Source organism: Coregonus lavaretus (genome assembly GCF_964263955.1).
Source record: "Coregonus lavaretus genome assembly, chromosome: 4".
NCBI classification, from domain to species: domain Eukaryota; kingdom Metazoa; phylum Chordata; class Actinopteri; order Salmoniformes; family Salmonidae; genus Coregonus; species Coregonus lavaretus.
This window is the reverse complement of record NC_139991.1, coordinates 4,752,166-4,772,896: the sequence shown is the minus strand read 5'-3', so window position 1 is coordinate 4,772,896 and position 20,731 is coordinate 4,752,166. Positions and strand designations below refer to the sequence as shown.

General features: G+C 45.0%; 1 protein-coding gene across 1 annotated transcript in view; it reads right to left on the bottom strand.

Moving 5' to 3' along the window:
• Window positions 1-20,731, bottom strand: part of LOC311128550 (potassium/sodium hyperpolarization-activated cyclic nucleotide-gated channel 4-like) — a gene marked incomplete at both ends in the record, with an annotated part of 72,910 nt that overhangs the window by 32,675 nt on the left and 19,504 nt on the right. The window contains 2 exons of the mRNA XM_084160738.1: window positions 520-713; window positions 14,239-14,662. Coding sequence (XP_084016864.1) covers window positions 520-713; window positions 14,239-14,662 — 618 coding nt within the window. The remainder of the gene's footprint in view (window positions 1-519; window positions 714-14,238; window positions 14,663-20,731) is intronic.

The window sequence follows — 20,731 nt, the reverse complement described above, 5'->3', positions numbered from 1 at the left end:
TGGACCTGCAGCAGCAGTGCAGCTAACAATGTGATGAAATTAAAGAACAGCATGAGTGCTCGCTGGAAAATTGTCAATACTTTACCAATATTGGATAAGGGCTTTCTGTCCTCTGAAAGTCATTATTTCGTACGAGGCCAAGCTCACCGCCTAGCTTTCACTTTCAGAATATAAACAACCAAACCATACTGAGCTGGTGGAGAGAGAGAGAGCTCCAAATAACTGAAGAAAAAAAAAAGCAGCAAATTGAATAAATGTGGGCGAATAAAGGATAAAGGAAAAAAAACATTCGATTTAGGCGGGGAAATGGACAGATATGCAAGGCAGCCATTTCCATGATGCTACAGGCTTAGTACAGTAATTACAGAGACAGAGAGATGAGATAACAGGGAGGGACTAATCTGATTTAGACAGACTTGGGGCTGCGTCTGAAGTGGCACCCTATTCCACACAGTGTACTTTTGACCAGAGCCCAGTAGTGCACTTCCTAGATATTAGGGTGCCATTTTGGATGCTCACCTAGTATAGGAGCACAGCAAAGCACTACTTACCACCATCTTGTTTTTGGACACCCAGCAGTCCTGAGGGAAGTCCTGCAGCATGGGAACCAGGAACTGCAGACATCCGTCCCAGTGGCACAGCAGCAGCATCATACCAATCAGGTTGACGATACGCACCATGGCACTGGCCAGGTCATAGGTCATATGGAAGATCTGAAGAGCAGGACAGGAAGAGGAAAGGACTGTGTTAGGACATAGGTCATATGGAGGATTGAGAGAGCAGAATACAATACAATAGAATATTGTCCATTTTGTGAGAAACAAAAATGTGTCTTCTGTTTATCGCAACCCCTGAAACATACATGTTGAGAGGCACAGGGTCAGCCACAGAGCAGCGCCCCTGGATGGAGAGCAGAACTGGAGCAGAGGAATTGTGTTAGGGCACGACGGCATGTGTAGGCTGGCTTACAGACAAAGCCCTGGCCTGAATTGTTCTGTATTACAAAGACCCTTTTCTCCAGGGGTGTTGTCTGTTTACTTTGTTCCCTAACCCTTTGATCGATACTTTTTATAGTCAAGGTGAAGGCCAAGCAGTGGATTTCCCATATGCAATAAGTGAGTTGAGTTTGAATCTGAGCGTCCGTTCTAGTTCGAGGCCACATTGTTCTCCATCACACATGCAGGGCCCTAGCCTCAACGTACAGTAACAAAATGAATCATCTTTGATGTAACACTTGTGCTTTTTACAGATGTTGACATGAGTGGTCTGTAGAGGATGGTCCTGATGGCAGCATGGGAATATGGCTTGGCCTATGGGGGCTTGGGGAGGAGGCTTTATTGAATCACTCTAATCAACCACTTAGGTAAGCACACTAATACAAAGCGGATGGAAGGATGGGTAGGTGTGTATATGCGTCCCTTGCTGAGTGAGTGTGTGCAGCACGGGCGAGCTTTGTTAATCCTAATGATAAATATACTCATAAGGCGCTACAGGACGCCTACCCTACGCTGGTGTGGATTTTAATGGCTTCAACAATTTAAAGCCACTTAATCCCATCGAGGGCCCGCGGTGTGCACTGTTAACTGCTGTTCTCCTTATTAAAAGCCACTCAGCGCCGTTTAAAAGCTTACGGCTGAGAGAGGGATATTCCATCTTTCTCCTCTTTGTTGGCGAATATTGGTAAGAGGAGAGGGGAGAAGAGAAGCCAGCCACAAACAGCCCCAGGCAGACACAGACAGTTGCTCTCCACTGTTCCTCCTGACCCAGGCTAGATCTCTCCGGTTGCCTCCTAAAGCCAGTGCTTGTTGATCTGTTCCTTTGTTGTTTCTATCTGAGTGGCTGCGTGGAAACAACAGACAGGGACCAGGGACTAGTACTGAGACAGGCTGTGTGACGGGCCTCTCTGGGACAGTGTGGACGCTGGGCCATCACATCAGATCACCTCAGTCAGAGGGGTCTGCCGGGGAGGGGAGAGCCAAAAGTGTCCCCAAGAAGACTTGTTTCTGCTGGGGTAAGACGGAAGCGTCAGGCCGCCAGGCTCCAGAGTGAGTGCATGGCGGAGACATTACAGTTGCAGCGCTGGGCTCTTGTTCAAAGTGTTTAGCCCGGGGCACATTTACATCATCTGAGCCGAGTCATTCACCCGGCTGCGTCTCTCTCTCTTAATCTACCAAACCACTCGCTTCTTCTTCTTCTTCTTCTTCTTCTTCTTCTTCTTCTTCTTCTTCACCTCCTCTCTCACCCTCTCCTCTCCACAGCTGCGCTCCACTCCAAACACAAGGAGGGGATATTGTTTTTTAAAGAGCCCATTCTCTTTCCAAACACAATAATGGTTATGGTAGCTGATACGAGGCAATATATTGTGATGTTGATTCTCCAGCTGGAACTAAATGGCATTCCATAACATTAAAGAGCTGTCAAAAGCCCTATGTGTGTCAATTTAATAAATCATGAACTACCCCATCCAGTCTCACACTTGAGATTGAGATTTTTTCATTTGTAAAATTGTTTTTCCAAGAGGGGAGTGTGAGCTCTCTGATACAGTGGATGCATTTGTAATGTATTTAAATGTAGCAATTTCCTGCCCATTAAACATGGATGATATAAAACATAGATTGTTCAAGCCCACAGTATCTCAGTCAAACAGCAAAACATTGAATACATTATCCATTTACATTTTCCCGTCTGAGCATTTTATGTCATTTACATGCTAATATTACAACAGTCATGGAGCTAGTCAACCTGAAGTGTCAAGCTGCTAGAGCTAAGAAGGTTGCTTATTCTATATATATATTGCACTATTTGAGTAGGGCAGCTACATACAGTACCAGTCAAAAGTTTGGACACACCTACTCATTCGAGGGTTTTTCTTTATTTTTACTATTTCCTACATTGTATAATAATAGTGAAGACATCAAAACTATGAAATAACACATATGGAATCATGTAGTAACCAAAAAAGTGTTAAACAAATCAAAATATATTTTATATGACATTCTTCAAATACATGTTTACATTTTAGTCATTTAGCAGGAATTGGACTACTGTGAGGTCATCCTAGAGAACGAGGCTGGCCGACTATCCGTCCTGCTGCTGGATGAAGGGGTTGGGGATGGCTTCCATGCCGTCCTGAGGACAGATGAGTACCACGGACGTCCCTCTACAAACCACCAGGCCCAGCTGCCGCGTGTCCTCGGTCAGCTTGAACTGGCCGTCAGGATCCCGCAAGTACTCGATGGTGCTATCCAATACCAGGTTTAACAGGGGGTCAAACCCCTTCAGAAATTCACTGGCCTCTCAAATAGCCACCCTTTGCCTTGATGACAGCTTTGCACACTCTTGGCATTCTCTCAACCAGCTTCATGAGGTAGTCACCTGGAATACATTTCAATTAACAGGTGTGCCTTCTTAAAAGTTAATTTGTGGAATTTATTTCCTTCTTAATGCGTTTGAACCAATCAGTTGTGTTGTGACAAGGTAAGGGGGGGGGGGGGGGGGGGGGGAGTATACCATAGAAATGTCCACCCGTTGTCTGCGCTCCAGCAGGTATATCTCACTGGTCATCCCTCACCGCCATTCCTTCCAGTTCTCTGCTGCCAATGACTGGAATGAACTGCAAAAATCTCTGAAGCTGGAGACTCTTATCTCCCTCACTAACTTTAAGCGTCAGTTGTCAGAGCAGCTTACCGATAACTGCACCTGCACACAGCCATTCTGAAATTAGCCCATCCAACTACCTCATCCCCATGTTGTTATTTATTTTGCTAATTTGCACCCCAGTATCTCTATTTGCACATCATCTTTTGCACATCTATCATTCCAGTGTTAATACGAAATTGTAACTATTTTGCATTATGGCCTATTTTTTGCCCTACCTCCACAATTTACTACATTCGCACACACTGTATATATATTTTCTGTTGTATTTTTGACTTTATGTTTAGTTTACCCCATATGTAACTCTGTGTTGTTGTTTTTATCACACTGCTTTGCTTTATCTTGGCCAGGTCGCAGTTGTAAATGAGAACTTGTTCTCAACTGGCTTCCCTGGTTAAAAAAAAAAATTATATATATATATATATATATATATATATATATATATATATATATACAGAAGATAGCCCTATTTGGTAAAAGACGAAGTCCATATTATGGCAAGAACAGCTCAAATAAGCAAAGAGAAACGACAGTCCATCATTACTTTAAGACATGAAGGTCAGTCAAAAAATCATTAAGCGCTATGATGAAACTAACAGCGCCGGAGAAGATGGCTGCCGTTTTACAGCCCTCTAACCAATTGTACTATTATGTGTGTTTTTCCGCGTTATTTGTAATTTATTTTGTACATAATGTTTCTGCCATCGTCTCTTATAACCAAAAAGAGCTTCTGGATATCAGGACAGCGATTACTCACCTCGTAATGGACGAAGATTTTTTCTTCAACGAGGCGGCCGCGAAGGATATCATACAGACACCCGACAAGGCCCAAATCCCCGTCATTCGCCTGAGGAAGAGACGGAGATATCGTGGACGTAGATCGGGGTGCCTTGTAAGGATCCGACGGCGAGCGAGTAAACTGCCTCTTCCATCAATCCTATTAGCCAACGTTCAATCATTTAAAAATAAATTGGATGATTTAAGATTACGGTTATCCTACCAACGGGACATTAAAAACTGTAATATCTTATGTTTCACCGAGTCGTGGCTGAACGACGACATTGATAACATACAGCTAGCGGGCTATACGCTACATCGGCAGGATAGAATGGCTGACTCCGGTAAGACAAGGGGTGGCGGTCTGTGTATATTTGTAAACAACAGCTGGTGCACAAAATCAAATACTAAGGAAGTCTCTAGGTTTTGCTCGCCTGAGGTAGAGTATCTTATGATAAGCTGTAGACCACACTATTTACCAAGATAGTTTTCATCTATATTTTTCATAGCTGTCTATTTACCACCACAAACCAATGCTGGCATTAAGATTGCACTGAATGAGTTGTACAAGGCCATAAATCAACAGGAAAACGCTCATCCAGATGCAGCGCTCCTAGTGGCCGGGGACTTTAATGCAGGGAAACTTAAATCCGTTCTACCTAATTTCTACCAGCATGTTAAATGTGCAACCAGAGGAAAAAAAACTCTAGACCACCTTTACTCCACACACAGAGACGCATACAAAGCTCTCCCTCGCCCTCCATTTGGCAAATCTGACCATAACTCTATCCTCCTGATTCCTGCTTATAAGCAAAAACTAAAGCAGGAAGCACCAGTGACTCGGTTAATAAAAAAGTGGTCAGATGACGCAGATGCTAAGCTACAGGACTGTTTTGCTAGCACAGACTGGAACATGTTCCGGGATTCTTCAGACAGCATTGAGGAGTACACCACATCAGTCACTGGCTTCATCAATAAGTGCATCGATGATGTCGTCCCCACAGTGACCGTACGTACATACCCCAACCAGAAGCCATGGATTACAGGAAACATCCGCACTGAGCTAAAGGGTAGAGCTGCCGCTTTCAAGGAACGGGACTCTAACCCGGACGCTTATAAGAAATCCCGCTATGCCCTCCAACGAACCATCAAACAGGCAAAGAGTCAATACAGGACTAAGATTGAATCGTACTACACTGGCTCTGACGCTCGTCGGATGTGGCAGGGCTTGAAAACTATTACAGACTACAAAGGGAAGCACAGCCGTGAGCTGCCCAGTGACACAAGCCTACCAGACGAGCTAAACCACTTCTATGCTCGCTTCGAGGCAAGCAACACTGAAGCATGCATGAGAGCACCAGCTGTTCCGGATGACTATGTGATCACGCTCTCCGTAGCCGATGTGAGTAAGACTTTTAAGCAGGTCAACATTCACAAGGCCGCAGGGCCAGACGGATTACCAGGACGTGTACTCCGAGCATGTGCTGACCAACTGGCAAGTGTCTTCACTGACATTTTCAACATGTCCCTGACTGAGTCTGTAATACCAACATGTTTCAAGCAGACCACCATAGTCCCCGTGCCCAAGGACTCTAAGATAACCTGCCTAAATGACTACCGACCCGTAGCACTGACGTCTGTAGCCATGAAGTGCTTTGAAAGGCTGGTCATGGCTCATATCAACAGCATTATCCCAGAAACCCTAGACCCACTCCAATTTGCATACCGCCCCAACAGATCCACAGATGATGCAATCTCTATTGCACTCCACACTGCCCTTTCCCACCTGGACAAGAGGAACACCTACGTGAGAATGCTATTCATTGACTACAGCTCAGCATTCAACACCATAGTGCCCTCTAAGCTCATCACTAAGCTAAGGATCCTGGGACTAAACACCTCCCTCTGCAACTGGATCCTGGACTTCCTGACGGGCCGCCCCCAGGTGGTAAGGGTAGGTAACAACACATCTGCCACACTGATCCTCAACACGGGGGCCCCTCAGGGGTGCGTGCTCAGTCCCCTCCTGTACTCTCTGTTCACCCATGACTGCATGGCCAGGCACGACTCCAACACCATCATTAAGTTTGCCGACGACACAACAGTGGTAGGCCTGATCACCGACAACGATGAGACAGCCTATAGGGAGGAGGTCAGAGACCTGGCCGTGTGGTGCCAGGACAACAACCTCTCCCTCAACGTGACCAAGACAAAGGAGATGATTGTGGACTACAGGAAAAAAAAGAGGACTGAGCACGCCCCCATTCTCATCGACGGGGCTGTAGTGGAACAGGTTGAGAGCTTCAAGTTCCTTGGTGTCCACATCACCAACGAACTATCATGGTCCAAACACACCAAGACAGTCGTGAAGAGGGCACGACAAAGCCTATTCCCCCTCAGGAGACTGAAAAGATTTGGCATGGGTCCTCAGATCCTCAAAAAATTCTACAGCTGCACCATCGAGAGCATCCTGACTGGTTGCATCACCGCCTGGTATGGCAACTGCTTGGCCTCCGACCGCAACGCCCTACAGAGGGTAGTGTGTACGGCCCAGTACATCACTGGGGCCAAGCTTCCTGCCATCCAGGACCTCTATACCAGGCGGTGTCAGAGGAAGGCCCTCAAAATTGTAAAAGACTCCAGCCACCCTAGTCATAGACTGTTCTCTCTGCTACCGCACGGCAAGCGGTACCGGAGTGCCAAGTCTAGGTCCAAAAGACTTCTCAACAGCTTCTACCCCCAAGCCATAAGACTCCTGAACAGCTAATCATGGCTACCCGGACTATTTGCACTGCCCCCCCACCCCATCCTTTTTACGCTGCTGCTACTCTGTTAATTATTTATGCATAGTCACTTTAACTCTACCCACATGTACATATTACCTCAACTAGCCGGTGCCCCCGCACATTGACTCTGCAACGGTACCCCCCTGTATATATAGCCTCCCTACTGTAATTTTATTTTACTTCTGCTCTTTTTTTTCTCAACACTTTTTTTGTTGTTGTTTTATTTTTACTTTTTTGTTAAAAATAAATGCACTGTTGGTTAAGGGCTGTAAGTAAGCATTTCACTGTGATGTCTGCACCTGTTGTATTCGGCGCATGTGACCAATACAATTTGATTTGATTTGATTTGAAACTGGCTCTCATTTGGATTGCCACAGGAATGGAAGAGCCAGAGTTACCTCTGCTGCAGAGGATAAGTTCATTAGAGTTACCAGCCTCAGAAATTGCAGCCCAAATAAATGCTTCACAGAGTTCAAGTCACAGACACATCTCAACATCAACTGTTCAGAGGGGACTGTGTGAATCAGGCCTTCATGGTCGAATTGCTGCAAAGAAACCACTACTAAAGGACACCAATAAGAAGAAGAGACCTGCTTGGGCCAAGAAACACGAGCAATGGACATTAGACCGGTGGAAATGTGTCCTTTGGTCTGGAGTCCAAATTGGAGATTTTGGGTTTCAACCGCCGTGTCTTTGTGAGACGTGGTGTGGGTGAACAGATGATCTCCGCATGTGTGGTTCCCACCGTAAAGCATGGAGGAGGAGGTGTTATGGTGTGGGGATGCTTTGCTGGTGACACCGTCTATGATTTATTTAGAATTCAAGGCACACTTAACCAGCATGTCTGCCACAGTATTCTGCAGCAATACGCCATCCCATCTGGTTTGGGCTTAGTGGGACTATCATTTGTTTTTTAACAGGACAATGACCCAACACACCTCCAGGCTGTGTAAGGGCTATATTACCAAGAAGGAGTGATGGAGTGCTGCATCAGATGGCCTGGCCTCCACAATCCCCTGACCTCAACCCAATTGAGATGGTTTGGGATGAGTCGGACCGCAGAGTGAAGGAAAAGCTGCCAACAAGTGCTCAGCATATGTGGGAACTCCTTCAAGACTGTTGGAAAAGCATTCCAGGTGAAGCTGGTTGAGAGAATGCCAAGAGTGTGCAAAGCCATCATCAAGGCAAAGGGTGGCTATTTGAAGATTCTCAAATATAAAATGTATTTTGATTTGTTTAACCCCTTTTCTTGTTTACTACATGATTCCATATGTGTTATGTCATAGTTTTGATGTCGTCACTATTATTCTACAATGTAGAAAAATAGTTAAAATAAAGAAAACCTTGAATGAGTAGGTGTGTCCAAACTTTTGACTGGTAGTGTAGGTGAGATAGTAATACCTGTCCAAGACTACTAGTACTGTACAAAGAAAACTCTACTGTCAAATCCCTGTACCTGTAGAAGTTCCATCCCACTGGGCACACACTGGTTGAATCAATGTTTTTTTCACGTCTGAAATGACGTTGAACCAACGTGGAATAGACGTTGAATTGACGTCTGTGTCCTGAGGGATGTGCCCTTAAAATACTTTTTGAACTTCTGCACTGAATGGAGAATAAAGCTCTCCTGACTTGCTCAGAATAATGCAATGCAAATCTCCAGATAGTACTGGCAAATGAGACAGTGAGAGAGAGCAGGGGCTTTAAATAGTGCATTTCAGTGGGGATGGTGATTCCTAGCTATATATCTTCCTAGCCTATATCTTCTTTCAGCCTTAACTCAATTACCCCAAAAATATTCCCATTCCCACTAAATGGAAAAAAATCTGTTCCGATATAGGGTTATTATAGGCTTATTATTTTGAGGCTAAAGAAGGAGGAGGACTCATGTATCTCTCTCTCTCAAATAATTTCATACCTTGATTACACTGAGACACGATCACATCTCTCTTTAGCTGAATTCCCGGTGATTTTACAGTCTTTTACTAAAAACTTTAGGTGGCAAAAAAAAAAAATCACTCTGTTGCCAACCCCTGTCCTACACCAAAGCAAGTTGACCCCCCCAAAGAGACCCTGCCTAATTGCCAAGTGTTAATGAGAGATTTACAGGGGAGGGGCTGGGGCGGTACACTGTGCACCATGCGCTCACTGTCATTTGCTTCTAAAGCCATTTGGGGCTGCTTGCATGTCACAACACGCTGCTTAGCCACAAACACACACACGTTCGCACACAGACACACACACTGCATTGCAGAGTACAGCACATTATAGGGATGATGGATGGCTGGCCTCTTTGTTTTAATTGATAGGGACATACAATAAGCCTGTCTGCATGACTATCTGGGTAAACAACAGAGCCATGAATGATGAGGGCACCCAGACACTCCACAAAGGTATCTTAAGGGCAGGGGTTCTCACGTTGGCAGCCATGTTACTCTAACACCTGAAACCAAGGCTTTTACCACCTAGGTGACCTTCAATGTCCCTTACATTATTACGGTTAATAGCTAGGGAATGTCTACAACAGAACTAATGACATATCTAACTGTTATGTGTCTGTGTTGTGGTCAAGATGATTATGAAAAACATTCAACCTAGTGCACATTGCATCACACGAAAATTAATACAAAATTATACCATTTCATATATTCACATGTGCATCATCGTTGTCTTCTAAACAAATCGTAAACGTGGAAGGATCAATTGTGTTTTGTTTCTTTTAGATTTAAATAAAGTCATATTGGCCGAGACATTACAGTGAAAAAACAAGGACCCAGTCCAGAAAGACAGACATGCCCAGACAAGACATCCATTTGATCAATAGGGAGACACCTGAATGTGTCAGGAAGTTATCTGGGACACACAGGAAGTCACAGTCACAGCTGCAGAGTCATCTCAGACAGATGGAGGGAGAGAACAGTGTGGTCCAGGTGAGAGAGAGAGAGAGAGAGAGAGAGAGAGAGAGAGAGAGAGAGAATAGATGCATATGTCTGTAAGTGAGACACAGCCAATGTAATGCTATGCTGAGGCATCTGGTGTTTGCTGTCCAGGCTGCTAATGATGATGAATGCTTGACATCATGTGTCGCCACCAAATCCAAGAAAAATCCCTCACTCCTATTGTTTCACTGATGCCACTTTCACATTGCCACCCACCCCCCTTTTCTGATTTTAGTTCAACATTGGGCTGGATTTCAGTATAAAGGGACAACATGGGCTACACAGTAAAATGCCCTGACAAAATGCCAGACCCTCATCCACACTGTAATGGTAGACAAAGGAGTTGTGTAGATTAAAAAATGGGGGCGAGAGAGAGAGAACCACATGGGGCACTCTTCCATCAGCTGTCTATACAAGCCGGCCTGGAGGGCTTTTGAGGAAGCCACAGAATGCTTTATTCAGCTTCCTACTGAGAAGTATCGATGGGTGCGTGCCGGATTACACATTTTAATGCAGAAATCTTCTAAGGGGCCCTGCTGTGGGTATTAATATCACACAAGGCATATTCACAGACAGCCTTGAGGACCTGTCACTCTTGCTGGCAAGCCTCATTGTGCACTCAATAATACCCCATTAAACCTTTTCTTCTTTCTTATCTGTGAAAGAGCAGTCCTTGGCCAAGGTACGGGTCACCAAGTGGAGGCCTGATTGGCTGATTTGCATTATTTACATATTTTGTGTGTGCAGATTTATTAGGTGGAAAATGAATGGAAATGCTCTCCTTCCCTCCCTCGCGGCGTGCCTGCCTGCCTGGCGACCACGTGGCTCACTCTTATCAAAGCACCTTGGGATTTCTTTCTGTGGCATATCAGATCGTTCCCCCACTCCATCCTGCACACAGCCAGTTGGGCAGAAAAGCCATCCATCTTAACAATCCCAGATGCCAATATTAATAGAGATGGACTCCCTGCCTCCATGCACTCAACAAACACAGATGGTAGTGCTCCAAAGCTCCTGACACCAAGTTCAAAACACTGTGGAATTGTCTGCCATGTTGAAAATGATCCACCGCCGCCCACTAATGTTATTCTTGTTAACTCTTCGTCTGAAAAGTATTTAAGGATGTTCTTTCTCTCTTTCGGCGAAATAAAGTGCAGCTAAGTGCTGACTGAGATAAAAATCCAAATCTGGGGCTTGATGCTTTGGATTTTATACTATTTCCACATAAGGCCGTTGACAATTTTGGCTTTTAAACTATTTCCTCATCAAGGCCCCAAATGCCTCTGCATCCCTGCTAAAAGCAGCAAGCGGGGGGATGGTGATGTTGAAGACATCTGGCATGGGAGCCACTCTCACAGATTAGTCATTAGTGCATTCGTTTGAGGTTGATTTAATAACATGTTGACTAATTTAATTCAAGTCACTGGGTTTGTCTACAGGAGACAACTCCGATGAGGAGGATATTCGGCCAGCGTCTTATTTTTATCCCAATGAAATATGACAATGAGTACAGCCCAGCTGTCTAGACAGATATATATAGGGATAGGAGGACAGACAGGAGAGATGCCATGGCACTGATTGCAGCCTCCTCCCTTTGATATGATGGATATCTGCACACCACTTAGAATGTCATTATCTTTGACAGTGTTATCGCCGCCACACCCCCACCACCACAACCACCAACCACCCTGTTTGTAAGCTGTAAAACACTGTAGTTCACTAAGCCCGCTCGGCTATTATGTCTTGGAAGGGAATCTTAAATCAATGTTTTTATTCTGTTAGTGTGTATTATTGGTTAGTTAATGTTGCGGTGGTTTAATAGATAGCTGTTTAAAACTTGTGATGCTGATTTGATAGGATGGGAAGTCCTTTGTGCCCTGCAACAAAGGGTCATAGTTGACTACGGGCACCAATCAAGACTTGAGAATCTGCCCCTAAACACATGTTACAGTAGCAAGTCATGTAAGCACACAGGTACATGCACACACAGAAAATAAAAACACATGACATCTCCACAGCCAGGGGGTTCATTTAACCCTTAATGTCAGGGTGTGTGTGGGCCTGGATGTTAGAATATAATCTGTGATTAGAGGAGACTAGGGGCTGAGCTGCAATGGGGAGGCATTTAGCTCAGCTGGTAGAGCACGGCGCTTGTAACGCCAAGGTAGTGGGTTCGATCCCCGGGACCACCCATACACAAAAAAATGTATGCACGCACGACTGTAAGTCGCTTTGGATAAAAGCGTCTGCTAAATGGCATATTATTATTATTATTATTTATCTTCTGCTCACTATGACAGGTGAGAACATGAAGCCTTCCTTCACTCAGCAGGTCAATGCATCAGACGTCTCCAGGACCAACTATGACAGAGCAATGAGCAATGTCACTGTGCTGGGGAAGCAACAGAGTCAACAACATGCAAGACCTTGCAAGTTAAACAGGAAGTACAGTATGTTCTATGGCGCTGTGGATTGCTCTTCAGCTACCAATAGATAGGAATAGTTCAGCTATGAATTCCAGCAATTTAAGAAGATATATTATTCGAAAAGCTCAAATGGTGACGCAGTTTTAAAAATATGATGTAATTTGAAATGTAGTTGCCATCGCGAAAAAGTCAAAAAGTCAGTCAGGTGGTAAGATGTGGTCGACAAGTTATTTGGAGATGACAGATGACATTTCTGTGGGGTTACCACTGTAGTGTTCCAGCACCGAGGCAGAGCTGGCCTTTGGCAGGGCCTGCCTACCCAGCGCCGATCAGCACGCCTCGCGCACACACACACACACACACACACATTCAAATAGAAGCTGCCTTTGTGACTGGCTAGCCCCTCCTATCAGTTACAGTTCCCAGTTAACAGGAAGACATAAAGATGGTGATGGTGATGATATTTATTTACTAGCAAGGCTGCCTCTTTGATGTATATATCACAACCTGAGTGGTATGCTGCCTCAAACTGTCTGTCAATGTGGTTGAAAAGCACCTTTTAAAATGCCCCTGGGTATGGTGTGGTTTAGTGTTGTGGTTTGTTTGGCAATCAACCAGCTATTCAAACTCCCCCCATTGTTCATGCAAAGTAAAACTCTCAGGTGAACACACCCAGCAGGGATTTTAAGGCATTTTGCAACAACTGTGAAAGAGAGAGCCTCAGTTGGTTTTGAGAGCTGAATAGAGCCGTGATCAAAATACCTTATAGGGATGGACACAATCATTCTGTCTAAGTGGTACTGTAGAAGAGAGAGAGAGAGCGAGGGAACCTGTCCTGACAAACATTTCAATGTTACAAACAGTACTCCACACTGAAGGATGAGACTAAAAACAAAACAAAAGATAACTAATGTAAAATATACCCCCCGATACTCCACACTCTGAAAAAAGGGTGCTATCTAGAATAGAAGGATTCTTCGGCTGTCCCCATAGGAGAACCATTTGAAGAACCCTTTTTGGTATGTAAATTCACTGTGGCAGTGCCTGGGTCTGTGTGTGCCCTGCTGTCTTGGTGGTGGAGGAGTGTCTCTGTCTCCTTAATGACTGAATGAATGCATCTCCTGCTGGGCTCTGCTGCTTCACTTTGCACCTCTTACTTCTGGGACAGTGCTCAAGGATACACCCAGGGAGGGACGGGAACATTTCTAATTATTATGGCAATTATAATCATCCCTGTATTTCAGCAGCAGCAGAGGCTCTCTCTCTCTCTCTCTCTCTCTCTGGACTCCCTTCGTCAGACTGGTAGATAGACTGATGCTGCACAGAACAGTAATCAACGTTTCTCTCTTCATCATCTCACTGGTGGATGAGGTAAAGCAAAAAGCCTCTTCACCTTGCCTCACTAGTGGATCTAATCAGACACAGCTAGCTAGAGTAGCTTCCTCTAGCCCAACCCCAGGGGAAAGGTAATACATTATGGATCTCAGTAAACAACGTTATCTCTCTCCGAGGAGCTATACTCTATAGAGGACAGTCGACTGTAGTAAAGACGGTCTGTGTTCATGTGTAGGTATTCTGTGTTTGGTAGATATACTATGGATTATAATACTCTCACACGCACGTATGTACGAACACCCTCCTACAGTACCCTACCTCCTCCCACTGGTGGATGTATCTGATGAGCCTGGACAGTCTGAGCAGTCTGAGCAGGCTGAGGATCTTGGTGAAGCGGACGATCCTCAGCGCCCGGGCCGTCTTGTAGAAGTCTGAGTCGATGCGCGTCTCCACGATGAGGAAGATGTAGTCCACAGGTATGGAGGAGATGAAGTCTACCACGAACCAGCTCCTCAGGTACTTGATCTTGATCTGTTGTGGGTCCAGGATGATCTCTGTGTTGTCCTCCTTGACGATGCCCGTGCGGAAGTTGAGCACCAGGTCCATGAGGAAGAAGGTGTCTGAGATCACGTTGAAGATGATCCAGGGGGGCGTGTGCTCGTCCTTGAAGAAGGTGATGCCCACCGGGATGACGATCAGGTTCCCCACCATCAGCAGCAGCATGGTCAGGTCCCAGTAGAACCTAGAACAGGAGGAACAACAAAGAGCTTAGAACATGGAAGAGAATAGGGGGAACCACAGAGAGCTTAGAACCTGGGAGAGAACATGAGGAACCACAGAGAGCTTAGAACCTGGGAGAGAACATGAGGAACCACAGAGAGCTTAGAACCTGAGAGAGAACATGAGGAACCACAGACGGCTTAGAACCTGAGCGAGAACATGAGGAACCACAGGCGGCTTAGAACCTGAGCGAGAACATGAGGAACCACAGACAGCTTAGAACCTGAGCGAGAACAGGAAGAACCACAGATGGCTTAGAACCTGAGAGAGAACATGAGGAACCACAGACGGCTTAGAACCTGAGCGAGAACAGGAAGAACCACAGATGGCTTAGAACCTGAGAGAGAACAGGAGGAACCACATAGTGGGGAACCTGATCAACATCCCTATCAGTAGCAGTATAGTCAACTCCAGCAGCACCTGGGAGAGACAGGAATTGGGTAGAGAGGATTTAGGAGAAAAGAAGATCACATAGACTGTACTGTACTGAACTGCTTTATACAGTGAGGGAAAAAAGTATTTGATCCCCTGCTGATTTTGTACGTTTGCCCACTGACAAAGACATGATCAGTCTATAATTTTAATGGCAGGTTTATTTGAACAGTGAGAGACAGAATAACAACAACAAAATCCAGAAAAACGCATGTCAAAAATGTTATAAATTGATTTGCATTTTAATGAGGGAAATAAGTATTTGACCCCTCTGCAAAACATTACTTAATACTTGGTGGCAAAACCCTTGTTGGCAATCACAGAGGTCAGACGTTTCTTGTAGTTGGCCACCAGGTTTGCACACATCTCAGGAGGGATTTTGTCCCACTCCTCTTTGCAGATCTTCTCCAAGTCATTAAGGTTTTGAGGCTGACGTTTGGCAACTCGAACCTTCAGCTCCCTCCACAGATTTTCTATGGGATTAAGGTCTGGAGACTGGCTAGGCCACTCCAGGACCTTAATGTGCTTCTTCTTGAGCCACTCCTTTGTTGCCTTGGCCGTGTGTTTTGGGTCATTGTCATGCTGGAATACCCATCCATGACCCATTTTCAATGCCCTGGCTGAGGGAAGGAGGTTCTCACCCATGATTTGACGGTACATGGCCCCGTCCATCGTTCCTTTGATGAGGTGAAGTTGTCCTGTCCCCTTAGCAGAAAAACACCCCCAAAGCATAATGTTTCCACCTCCATGTTTGACGGTGGGGATGGTGTTCTTGGGGTAATAGGCAGCATTCCTCCTCCTCCAAACACGCCGAGTTGAGTTGATGGCAAAGAGCTCGATTTTGGTCTCATCTGACCACAACACTTTCACCCAGTTCTCCTCTGAATCATTCAGATGTTCATTGGCAAACTTCAGATGGGCCTGTATATGTGCTTTCTTGAGCAGGGGGACCTTGCGGGCGCTGCAGGATTTTAGTCCTTCACGGCATAGTGTGTTACCAATTGTTTTCTTGGTGACTATGGTCTCAGCTGCCTTGAGATCATTGACAAGATCCTCCCATGTAGTTCTGGGCTGATTCCTCACCGTTCTCATGATCATTGCAACTCCATGAGGTGAGATCTTGCATGGAGCCCCAGGCTGAGGGAGATTGACAGTTATTTTGAGTTTCTTCCATTTGTGAATAATCGCACCAACTGTTGTCACCTTCTCACCAAGCTGCTTGGCGATGTGCTCCTAATCTCAGCTCGTTAACTGTATAAAAGAAACCTGGGAGCCAGAAATCTTTCTGATTGAGAGGGGGTCAAATACTTATTTCCCTCATTAAAATGCAAATCAATTTATAACATTTTTGACATGCGTTTTTCTGGATTTTTGTTGTTGTTATTCTGTCTCTCACTGTTCAAATAAACCTGCCATTAAAATTATAGACTGATCATGTCTTTGTCAGTGGGCAAACGTACAAAATCAGCAGGGGATCAAATACTTTTTTCCCTCACTGTACCACCACTGACATCCAACCTTTTCAATAATTAATGTGGTTTAGGATTGTGTACACTATGGCCATGTGTCTTGACCAGCCACTAAATCTAAGTCTTTGAAGGCCTTTAAAAAATAATTATATGCCATTTTTAATTAAACTAAATCCCAGATACGGCCAGTTTGAACCTGTGTGACTCATGGCTGTCACAACATGTGTTCACATGGTATCCTACTGTGGCTCTCATGAAGGAGTAATGACACACAGTTGCAGCCTTGCCTTCATCTCCCAGTCTGTCTTGATGCATAACCTATTTGCTTCCTGCTTGTGGTTGCTGGGTGCACATTAAAAAAGGTAAATGAGGCTTAAATGTTGATTACAAAGTGTGGCGTGACCTTGTCCATCTTCCCAGTCGCACAGTTTGGTTATAAATTACACTCTCTGCCCGCTTTGTAATTGAATCCAGATTGGTAGTGTTGTATAAAGGAGGATATACAGTATCCTTGGTGCTCTATAGATTGCATCGAGGGAGAGGGTCCCGCATTGTGAACTGGTTCTTGTGGGTAGGGAAGGATGATTTAACCACTCAAGTTTAACTGGCCCCATAAAAATCCATCTCAGAGCAAAACCAATTTAAAGCAGAGACCCAGAAAAAATGAAAAATATTCAATTCTCTATGTTGATGTTTGCTTGGCTGTGATGGCTCTCAGTGGAGATGAACATTCCAATTGCCTCTGAGATCACTGTGCTGCCTGTCTATGGACACATTACATTACTTTGAAATAAACATTAATTACAGGGATATTACACACAGAGATGTCTAAGACAGTTGAGCCGCATTGTGCCATGGATTATGGTTGACAAAAACCATAAATACACACACACATACGTGCACACACACACACACTCTCTCCCACACACACACGCACACACACACACACTGACACACACTAAACCCCCTCTCGCTGACACACTGACACACGAAACAGTGACAGTAATTGGAATTCTTCAAAGTAAAAGGGTTTCCACGGTTTCAGTTTCTTGTCAAGCAGATTTATATTTAGAAATACATTTCTGCCACTGTGTTTGCTCATGTTAAGATTTAAAGCCCAAGAGGACAAGACAAAACTTCAAAGGAAATAACATGTACACGTGTAATGACATTTACTCTTCGAATTCTTCCCATTCCCTCGTATTCCCCATGTCAGGAAGATGTGTGTGAGTTGACATCATGAAAACAAAACAGCTTGCTAACGGGCTGGAGGTGCACCAACGGCCCTTAAAGCCGCTGCAAACACTATGTGCTAATATATCCATTTATTTTCGTACCAACACCTGCTCATTGTCCTCGCCACTTTTCTGCCAGTTTCATGGTGACCTCAGAGGACTTGACTGTTAGTTTAAACTAGGTCGTGAAGAAACAAACACAGACATCAGGAAGTAGAAAAAGCCCAGCTGGCAGACTGTCTTGTCTATTTGAACAGAGAGAGAGAGGAAGCTGAGAAGAGACATGGGTAGGCTGTGGAGAGGCAGGGGAGGAGGGCTCCTCCACATGCTTACTGGGCCTCAGAGAGAGGGATGGAGGGGTATGCAAGCTACTGTCAGGATCCCCTGAGAGGGCCTGGGGCCAAGAGAGGGGACACACACCTGTGTGAACTCCACCTGTTCCCTAGGATGAAGTAATGGGGATTTGTGTTCAACAGCCTTCCCAAGCCTCTGGACATGTACTGTACATACTATAGCCTACTACAGACATCAACCATGTGTCTGTCTTCCAATACCTCAAGTCTCTAGGTCTCCTCAATGTCAGAGATTCACAACCGTGGTGATGAAGGTTGTGACCCATGATGGAAATATTGTGGAACAAACAACCACGTTTCCATCCAACCTTGTTATGCGAGGGTCGGAGAAAACATTTCACGACAGGCCCGATGGAAACAGCAAATTTGTCGGTAAACTTTCCAAATGTCGACAAAACAAAACATGCTAGACAAGGTGGGATCTTTTTGTGTTGGTATCATTAATTATGCAAGAAATGGCGTTGGAAATGCCTTTATGTGCAAATATTGATATAATAAGTCAACTTGGAGGCACGCAATGATATGTTGTGTGGTCCTCCCACTACGACTCGGAAAAGCATGCTGTTTATTAGGCTAAAGATGAAATAAGTTATGATGAACTTCACAGGATGGTGAAAGTGCACGGTGATGAGCTTGATGCTCCTTTCCAATAGATATTGAGGGTCTTATTCTGGTGACATGATGATCGATGCTTGGCTGGCATTTGACAAATAAAAATAATTTGATGGGAAAATTTCATAGGAAAATGTGCATATTGTTTATATGCTGACTTTAGAGTATTCCCACTACCATCTGTCTCCAACTGGATGGAAATCTAGCAACTAACCAGGTTTCCATCCAACCTTTTTATGCGAGTAAAGAACATGTTGGATAAAGAAATTCAAGACAGGCATGATGGAAACAGCTTTTTTGTTCGGTAAACTTTCCAAATGTCGACAAAACAAAACACGCTAGACAAGGTGGGATCTTTTTGTGTCTGTAAAATGTATTATACGAGAAATACCGGTAGAAATGCCTTTATGCGCAAATATTGATATAATAACCATCATATCGAAGTAAACTTGGAGGCACACGATGATATGTTGTGGCTCAGCCGCAAAGTGGTAGGCCACACAAGCTCACAGAACGGGACCGCTGAGTGCTGAAGCGCGTAGAGCGTAAAACTCGTCTGTCCTCGGTTGCAACACTCACTATTGAGTACTAAACTGCCTCTGGAAGCAATGTCAGCACAATAACTGTTTGTCTGGAGCTTCATGAAATGGGTTTTCCATGGCCGAGCAGCCACACACAAGCCTAAGATCACCATGTGCAATGCCATCGGCTGGAGTGGAGTAAAGCTCGCCGCCATTGGACTCTGGAGCAGTGGAAATGTGTTCTCTGGAGTGATGAATCACGCTTCACCATCTGGCAGTCCGACGGACGAATCTGGGTTTGGCGAATGCCAGGAAAACGCTACCTGCCCGAATGCATAGTGCCAACTGTAAAGTTTGGTGGAGGAGGAGTAATGGTCTGGGGCCGTTTCTCATGGTTCGGGCTAGGCCCCTTAGTTCCAGTGAAGGGAAATCTTAACGCTACAGCATACAATGACATTCTAGACGATTCTGTGCTTCCAACTTTGTTCTAACATCTAGTGGAAAGCCTTCCCAGAAGAGAGGAGGATGTTATAGCAGCAAAGGGGGGACCAACTCCATATTAATGAACATGATTTTGGAATGAGATGTTCGACGAGCAGGTGTCCACATACTTTTGGTCATGTAGTGTAGCTATTGGTATTTCTATTCAAGAATCAATTACACATCTGGTTCTGTGTAAATGTGCAAGAGTTATCTCTCTGTGTGTGTGTGGGTGCGCTATTTTTCCTTTTCACGCTTGCTATTGCGTTCTAATGGAGGTCAGCCCACCTAAACATAGCAGGGATCCATTTACTGTGTTTTATTATGCATTGGGATCCTGACATAGAGGAATATTGTTCTATAAATATAGATAGACTGAGCAGTGAGCGCAGGGCTGGGCAGGGTGGTGGACGAACATTGCAAAGGCACAAAATCCCTATCTCTATGTCTGTCTGTCTGACTTGTGGATTGATAGCTTTTCCCTTTATAAAACAAAAGGCAGCGTCCTTCATGGTGATATCAGTGTAGGCAGGGGTACACTGCTGCGGTGTAGAGAGAGAGGGAGAGAGATAGAGAGATAGAGAGAGAGATAGAGAGAGAGAGAGGGAGAGAGAGAGGGAGAGAGCCACAGAGAGAGGGAGAGTTTGAGGGAGGAGAGAGAGAGATCCAGAGAGGGAGGGAGCGATAGAGAGGGAGTTGCATAGCTTACACCTGAATTGTTATAGTGCTGGGGAGGGACTGCTCACTGTCATGACGACAGACCCGTGACATTTCCATGCCTGCTCGTCTAGAGAGACAGAGGTACGGTACACACCACACCATCTGCTCTCCTGGGAAGTGACCAAGGACTGCAGATCCATGTTTTTACCCTCAGAGTGCCTCCTGCTACAAGATAAACCTCTCTCCCACTCACCACCCTGTCCTGGAGA